Raw genomic sequence first — 9,004 nt, 5'->3', positions numbered from 1 at the left:
TATTGCCAGAAGCATCCCCCATTGATTTCTGCCTGGCTGTCTTAGGAGACATGAAGCGGGGATGCTGCCCTGGAAAACCTATCCCATAGTTCCTCTGGAGAGAGCTTTGGTTTCCTATTAAATTCGCATTGCCAGAAGCATCCCCCATTGATTTCTGCCTGGCTGTCTTAGGAGACATGAAGCGGGGATGCTGCCCTGGAAAACCTATCCCATAGTTCCTCTGGAGAGAGCTTTGGTTTCCTACTAAATTCGGAAGGAAAATGTATATAAGGCTGACAGCGCTTATGACGTTTGATCGTTTAAGCGCCTTGATTGGTTCATTTTAAAAAACCCGCCAAAATACATCATTTCACAAACGGTCATGAAATGGAAACGCTGACGAAAGTTAAATCGCTTCCAAATAATCCGGGTTAACGTTACGTCATTCTGACGTACTATTGATTGACAACTCCAAATAAGGTATGGAGGAGAAGAGTCACTTTATTTTAACACCGATTTCATGCCAAGTGAGAACGCTTAATGAACGCTTGCAAGTAAAAAATTCGATTTAAATAAGCAGATGGGAACGATGAATAAAGCGATTCTGAAAGCGGGATAACAACTGTATTATTTTAATTTGATTTTATTAAAAACGTTTTATTTTAATTCGTATCAAATCCTAAGTGGGAACAAGCTCTATGTTGTGGAGCCGGCAAAGTGCCTGATACACACTGGAGTGCAGTGCACATCGGTATGTGAGGCACATTGGTGTATATAGCACTCCAGTGTTCATTGTGTACTGATGTGCTTTGGGTCCAATGCTCATTGGGTTCTCTTGCTGGTGTCCTGTTACACACTTTCACAATTCAGGAAAAAGATTTTCTTAGCACCTCTGCTACATAGCTAAGTATAAGTGAAAATATGTAATGAGATGGGTCATACAGGCTTCTGGCATATTATTGTTATTCTCATTTCTTGGATGTCATTTTTCTAAAAAGGACTCAAGACATCTGACAAAGTTTACAAAAACTCTAAAGAAAAAATGTAAAACCAACGTACAATGTAAAGCAACACTTCTTCTCTAAGAAGAAAGCATAGGAATAATGGAATAAATCAGCCAGTCACTTTCCACCAAATATTGACCATAAGGCACTGAAAAGATCATAATATCAGGGACAAGTGAAACTCAATGGGGGGAGCATTTGAGTAAGGGGGGCTGGTGGTTCCCTTTTCAGTGGGGTGACAAGTCCAGATATTAGTTTAAGTTAGTTTAATTGGGGTTATCTAAAATGCTGAACCTTGTTATTCATGTAGGTCCAGCACCTTGGACATCACTTTAAAATTCTGGATAAAAATCCAGAGTTGATTCACCATTGCACTGATATGGAAGCCTCCAACCACAGCTGGGGAGCTCCAGCTCTGTCTTGTTACCACCCTTCAAACCTCTCCCTAGAATAATCTCTAAAATACAGAATGCTGATAAGACAAGTGATTCAGCAAGCAATATTATCCCAGTAGGAATTAGCACATCTTTGTTATAACAGTGGGGAAATCTTGTCATGTCAGGGAGCTCTGGTTGCTCACCTGTGGACAGGATTTTTGTTGTAGTTGTTGTTTTGCTTGTTTGTTGCTTTAAAGTACAGGTAATTTGCAAGGCTAAAATCCAGTTGTATAAATTATATATTCAAAGTGCAGGTTATGACCTATAAAGTCCTATATGGCTTAGGCACTACCTTCAAGGTATGATTGGTGGGCACATTAAATAGGAACTTCTCAGTGGCTGTTTCTAGACTCTGGAACTCCCTTCCTGGGCAGCTAGAATGGCCCATTCATTGTTGCCCTTCTTTCAGCAGATGAAGACTTTTTTGGAAAAAAATCAGACAACCTTTCAGAACTAAAGGCTTTTAACAAAAGCCCCATTCATACTGAGCTATTTGCGCTGGATGGAACTGGGTAGATCCAGATTCCCCCCCCCCCTGAATCTCTCTGGAAGCAAGTGCCGACTATTTATCCTGAATGCCATTAGCTCTGGGAAGAGTTCTCATTTGCTGAACTGGCTTAAAAAAAGGCTCCTTTGCTATCAATCAAATTCTCTTCCGCTTTCGTCAAGGTGATGTTTCTTATAGTGATTGGGCAACTGGATGGGTGATTTTACCCTTCCCCGCCTCTTTTTTTTTTAAAAATAGGCACCAGTATGCGCATATTTTGTCAAATTTAAAAACCTCCTCTGTGTGTGTGTGTTATGGGTATTTGGGTCACTGCAGGTTATGGATCTTCTCTTGGCCCCGTTTTCAACCCCCAAATGCAATCTAATGCATCCTCCCTCCTTGCCACCCTAGAGTGCCTCATACACATGTAATTATTATTATTATTATTAATTTCTCACCTCAGAATGCCAGAATAGGATGTCATGCATCCTTTGCTTTTCCTCAGCTACCCCTGAATTCCTTACAGACAGTAGCAAAAGCATTCTGTATCAATTTGCCAAATTGGAAAGAGAAACGTTTGTAAACACTTGCATTGTGCATTCACAAAGAAAAAAAGCCTCCTGCAAAGTGCCATGCTGCTGGAAGCAAGGAAATAAAAGGGAAAGTGAACAGGCAGGCAGCCACATTCTATCTATATATCTGTCTACCTGTAGCAAAAAACATGCGCATAGTCTGTCAAAAATAATTTTATTTTTTTTTAAAAGAGAGAGAGAAAGCTGCCTGGTGCAAGAGCGGAGGCTTGCTCCATCCTGTACCCTCACTCTGACCTACCCTGAACTTGACCCTTTATTCTGCTCCTTCCTTCTCCTCCTCCTGCTCTGTTAGCCAGATTGCCCTCCATGCCCTCCTCCTTCCCCCTGGCTCCTTCATCCTCCTTCTCCTCCTCCGTCACCGATTCTCTTGGCACCCCTTTGGCTCCTACCTTCTCCTCCTGCTCCTGCTCCGTTACCCCGATTGCCCTCCATTGCCCCCTTCTCCCCTTGCCTGGCTCCTTCATCCTCCAGCCTCACTCTTGGCACCCTTTCTCCAGTTCCGCCCTCTGCCCTAAACCCCTCCCCTGAACTTGCCCCAATCATGATCGGAGGCAAGTTCATCTTTGCCAAACCCATTTCCCCCCAAAAGATACAGCTTTTAACCCACTTCCAAATGACCCATGCTAAGGGGCACTTGCCCCAAAATGGACGTGGAAGCCTCGAATTCTCTTGTGGGAGATTCGGGGGAAATATGAACTTCACATGCATAATTTGGTTCCTGATCCAGGGTAAAAGGTAGTCTGAATGGCCCCAAAGTGTTGCAAATGCTGTATGATTTTGAATTGCATTGTGTAACTTTACAAAAAAGAGTATATGTTTCTAATAAGGCTAATAGTTTAATTTGATTTTTTTTGTTGACTTTTGTATGTTTTTAATTGTACATTGGGCCCTTGGTCTCTGCTGGAGTTTGGTTCCAGGATCCACTGTGGATGCCAAAACTGGTGGATGCCGAAGTCCCATTATATACAACAGGGTAGTAAAATGGTGTCCCTTATATAAAATGGCAAAATCAAGCTTTGCTTTTTGTATTTTCCTTTTTTGTTTTTGTTTTGTTTTTGTTTTTTGTGTGTGAATATTTTGAAGCCATGGATGCAGAATCCATGGCTATGGAGGGCTGACTGTAATCTTTTAAATTTGTTTCCTGTCTTGAGACCCTGTTTTGGGGGAAAGGCTGGATATAAATGATGATGATGATGATGATGATGATGATGATGATGATGCCACTGCCACCACAAGGAAGTGAGAGAGAAGGGCCAAGGTAACCTGAAATATAGGTCTTGCCAAATGGTTCATGTGCTTTTCATTCAGTCCTGTGCATTGCTACACAATCTGCACATTAGAGATGCCTGCTGCACAAATGTTTACCCAGGCCAAAGCCAGGAATAACCTTATATCTGTGTAACATTTTCCCTTTCTCTGTCTCTTTTTTTGTTTGTTTTTACAGAAAGGCTGTGGCTATCACCTGGATTTGCTGATGGTGGCCCTCATGCTTGGTGTCTGCTCTCTCATGGGTCTGCCATGGTTTGTTGCTGCCACTGTCCTCTCCATTTCTCATGTAAACAGCTTAAAGCTGGAGTCAGAATGTTCTGCTCCAGGGGAGCAGCCCAAATTTCTTGGCATACGTGAACAACGGGTCACAGGGCTCATGATATTTGTTCTCATGGGATCATCTGTTTTTTTGACCAGAATTCTTAAGGTAGGTTCATGATTTGGAAGCCAAGGATCTTGTAGATCTATTTGGTATATTATGATTTTAAATCTGAATGTGTTTACCTGTTTTGTCATGAGAAAATCTTTCTTTCTTCTTAGCTGGCTAAGATTCTATCCTGTTCATACCAATGTTGGATCATTTACTTTTCCTCTCTCAGATCCCTAGTTCAATTCTTGAAATCTCTACACTTTAGTTAATTACTTAAAGTTAACTAACTTTAAGTTAAGTAAAATTTTAAGTTAGTTTTAAAAATCTCAGTAGAGTGATGGAAAAGTCCTTTGTATAAGATCCTGGGTATCTGTTGCCCATTTGAGCTGGCAGTACTAGATGGGAAGGACTGATAGTCTGATTTAAAATAAGGCATTTCGATTCTTTCAAGATAGGCACTTTACAGCACTAATAGACTAATTCGGTCTTTGTAGAAATGCAGTAGGCTGCAGTCTCCTGCCAGTTACAACCTGCCATCATCTATGGGCTGAACAAACCTTGCAGATGACCCTTATAAAATACACATGGCTTTTGTGCATGTCCATATGGGTGATTTTATTTCCTTTGCCACACAATTCTGCTTTGAAGAAGATCCCAAGATGAGCTGCTGCTTCACTCTAGCCTTCTTCAACTTGACAGCCTTTACATGATTTGGGCAATAGCTCATGTCCTTGCCAGCCAGCATAGCCGGTGGTGAGGGATAGTTTAGTTTAAAAGACTGTGAGATCACAGCTTAGTATCCCCACACTTGCTTTGAAGAGGGATATCAGTTATCTATTCCACTCTACTGTTGGTATTAGGTTCATGTCACAATCCAGAGATGCATGCTTGTGACATTGACCTACACATATGTGACCATACTGTTGTAGAACCAGTGTTTGGAAAACTCTGGCTATGGATCCCCACGTAAGGTGAGGTTTGACTGTATTTGATTATGGAAAGAACACTTCAGTTGAATACTGCAGGCAAAAACTCATACAGTACCTGAAATTATGGTAGTTTTCTTCTCATAGTGGGAGAAAACAAATATTCTCTGCAGTATTCTTCATTATTCAAACATTTTGAAGTGTTGGAGAAAGAATTATGCTGCAATAAAAACACATTTTTGTGCATAAAAACGTTTTCTGTGCAGGTGAGGGTTTGTGCAGTAACACAGTCACTGTCACAGAAACCTGTGGCATGTTTTGCTGAAAAAAGTTTCCTACAGTTTCCGTGGCCAAGATGGTTGGGGGATTTGGGGAATTGTAGTGCAACATGGTTGGTGTTGTGATGGTCTGGGCTTGAAGCTGCACTGAGTTTAGCAAGAAGGGCATAATGCACATATTTTGGGAAAATTAGGCTGTTTGTTTGTTTGTTTAATTGTATCCCACCTTTCTCTTGCTATGGGATCCAAAGTAGCTTAGACCTTTGATTAAAACAAAGTATGGCTAAAATTGGATGGTAAAAAGGTTTTCAAAAACACCACATTTAAAACAGCATAGACATTCAAAAAGTAAAAATCAAAGTCACTATCTATATAAGAACTGATAGTCAGCATGGTGTAGTGGTTTGACATCAGACTGTGACTCCAGAGACCAGGGTTCAGTTCTTCTCTGGCCATGGAAATGCACTGGAAATGACTTGAAGGCACACAACAACAAAATATCAGGACATAACACCGTAACTACAGATTTGGGGTGAAATGAGCATGAAGAAATAATACAGCTGCTTTCCTATATGCCTAGTTGCACTCCGTTAATTTCATATGTTTTGCCAATGTTATCTCCTTTTTATGATTTTCATGAACTGATAACCAGTTGTTCTTTTTTTCCTCTTCTTTCAGTTTTTTTCCCATGCCAGTACTTTACGGGTATTTCTGTAATGGGTGCCTCTTCTCTAAAAGGAATTCAGGTAAAGTTTGTATGTAGAATATTCTTCCTCTGTGGTTTTGTAGCCCTTTCACCTTATGATGGTTGTGACTCTACACTATGAAGTTTTAACAGAAATTTAAAAAAATGTGAAATGAAGATTAAATGAATCAATTACAGTGCGGCCGCGTTATACGCGGCTTTGAGCTTATATGCTCAAGCTGCTCGGAGGGCGCAGGGCACAGGGGGCAGCACGTTCCATTCGGATGAATGGGTGCACGCTTGTGGTGTGCGCCCGTTGCCGCAGGCACGCGCCCCATTCACTTGAATGGGCTCAAGCATAGGCAGTTCGCCTTAACACCGGTGTGTGTGTGTGTGTCCGGAATGGATCCCCCACGTAAGGTGAGGTTTGACTGTATTTGAATTATGGAAAAGAACCCTTCAGTATGAATACTGCAGGCAAAACTCATCTACTGAAATTATGGTAGTTTTCTTCTCATAGTGGGAGAAAACAAATATTCCTCTGCAGTATTCTTCATTATTCAAACCTTTTGAAGTGTTGGAGAGAATTATGCTGCATAGAAAAAACCATTTTGTGCATAAAAAAACCTGTTTTCTGTGCAGAGTGAGGGTTTGTGCAAGTAACAGTCACTGTCACAGAAACCTGTGGCATGTTTTGCTGAAAAAAATGTGTTTTTCTATACAAATAGTTCCTCCACATCATTAGAAAATTTGAATTTTGGGGAAATTTGCAACGATTTTCACTACTCTATTATTCCTCCTGGCCAGGTTTCTGGACTTTCAGGACAACCATTTTTGACCTCGAGTGATAATAGCAATGAGTATTCTTCCATCCCACATCAGACAGTACTAGATAGGAGAAGCAGGGTCATAATCTGCAGTGAGATGGTAAGGCACATCTATAATCTCCCTGTGTCCTGCCTCTTCTTCAGAACCCTGCCCCATCTACTTATCAGCACAGGGCAAACCACTGTAAGACATTAGCAGCTTGTTCTGTAGCACAATTATTACAGCTTTCCCTAGACTTCTGGAACCTCTAGAAAAGTTGGGCTCAAATGACACCATCTCAAATGAGCCCAATAACATAATGGTTTGGATGATGAGATTGTTTTATTGTAACTGAAGTGTCATGTTGAGTAAGGCTGAGCTGCTTTAGATTTGACTTGGGACACACTTACCTAAAATCTTGCCAGTCTATGGTTTGACTTCATAGTTGGAATCATGTGGCCCTCCAAATGTTGTTAGACTAAAATACCCAGCATTCCCATCACTGGCTATATGGTTAGGGCTGCTGGGACTTGCAGGGACTAACGATCGTATCCCTGTTTTAAAGTTATGTGTATTATGTTAAAGAAACTTAGTCATATTTTAAAACATTTAATGCAAACTGAAACAAACTTGCACATACATGTATAGATGGATTAAATACAGATCAACTTGTTTTCCCTCTTTCCTCCTCCCTCATCTCGTGGTTGATGGGATCATAAGATCCACTGCCTGATGTAAACACTTATTTGTAACAAAAAAAATGCTTTTGTACTGGAAAGATGAAATCATGGCAGCCTCCTTAAAGTTGTGGCCCATGGGCAGCCACTGTAAGGTCATATGTCTTTGAGTACCATTTTGAGATAAGGTTACCATCATTCTTTTAAACAAGGTGGGAATTTGCACCCCTTGAAGGTTGCATTGCACTTCCAATCACTTTCACCATTAGCTGTGGTACTCAAGGCTGTTTGCATTGCAGTTCAACACCATCTGGAAGCTGTATGACCCCGTTTTAAATGTTCATTTGGAGAACTCTTGTAATATGTGGGGGGGGGGCAACCTGCAAACAATGTGACCTATGGGGTCCACATCTGTGGGCGGTTGGAGATACCTGGTCACACCATCACCTCCTGCATGATGCTGCACTAGCTCTAGTGAGAGCATGCAAAGAAGGTACTGTTTAGTTTGTTCCCCATCCAAACCATTCCTTAGGCCTAGTTTCAGCCTAACCAAGCGTATGGGGAAGAGCCTACATTGGTGAGTCACCCATTATGGCTTCTTTCGCAGGGTATTACTGGATGGATGGCAGTTTTAAGGGCCTTTCCTTCTTCCAGGGATCTGGATTAGAATGTGGTGTGTGGTGTGTGTCTACATAAATAGGGCACAGTCCTGGCTGTCAACCCCACATCTGACTGTCAGGCCCATCAAGATTCACCACCTATGCTCTAGGTCAGTGACTCTGTTCCCCTGTTGGTGCTGCAGAAATTTAAAGTGTGCTTTACCCTTTGCCAAGCTTTTGACAGAATCAAGTTTTCTGGATGGCCTGCCAAACATCAGCCAGACTCATCACCTGAGCACGTTCCTCTCAGAAAAAGTCCATCTCTTCACAGTAATCCAACTGAGCTGTCTGGGTGCTGCGTGGGTGATCAAACTTCAAGAGTGCATTGTGTTCCCTATGATGGTATGGATTTGGATTTCTGTAGCAGTCACATTCTTCCTCAAAGCAAAATTGGATGGTGGTTGGTGAGAACCCTACTTATTAGATAATGTTACATTGCTAGAAAACAGAGATAGGAAGAGTCAAGTCCCTGGGATATGTAAAGAGCAATAAAAATGTTTTTAGTGTATTTGTATTTTCAAATTTGGTTTGCAGCTAGAAATTTTAGCTAAATGCCACATAGTGAAATGAAAAATGAAATATTATTATATTATTAACCTTTATTATGAAGCGCTGTAAATTTACACAGCGCTGTACATACAATCTTTTTAGTTAGACGGTTCCTGCCCTCAGGCTTACAATTAAAAAAGACATGATACAGAAGGAGAAAGGGAGTGGTGACGAGAAGGTAAAGAGGCCAGCAGTTCCTCTCAACCTCCGAGGCCTGGACACAAAAGGCAGATGGTATGTTTGACTGTGACAGGTTGTAGGCGAGCAATTCTGTCATCACTAAT

At 41.4% G+C, this 9,004-nt stretch overlaps 1 protein-coding gene across 1 annotated transcript in view; it reads left to right on the top strand.

Moving 5' to 3' along the window:
* Positions 1–9,004, top strand: part of SLC4A10 (solute carrier family 4 member 10) — a 221,870-nt gene that overhangs the window by 184,942 nt on the left and 27,924 nt on the right. The window contains 3 exon segments of the mRNA XM_042475963.1: positions 3,945–4,196; positions 5,996–6,054; positions 6,056–6,089. Of these exon segments, the coding sequence (XP_042331897.1) occupies positions 3,945–4,196; positions 5,996–6,054; positions 6,056–6,089 (345 nt within the window).

The sequence above is a fragment of the Sceloporus undulatus genome, chromosome 1 (genome assembly GCF_019175285.1).
Source record: "Sceloporus undulatus isolate JIND9_A2432 ecotype Alabama chromosome 1, SceUnd_v1.1, whole genome shotgun sequence".
Classification (NCBI taxonomy): Eukaryota; Metazoa; Chordata; class Lepidosauria; order Squamata; family Phrynosomatidae; genus Sceloporus; species Sceloporus undulatus.
The sequence above is the reverse complement of the archived record's forward strand: the minus strand, read 5'-3'. Positions and strand labels throughout refer to the sequence as shown.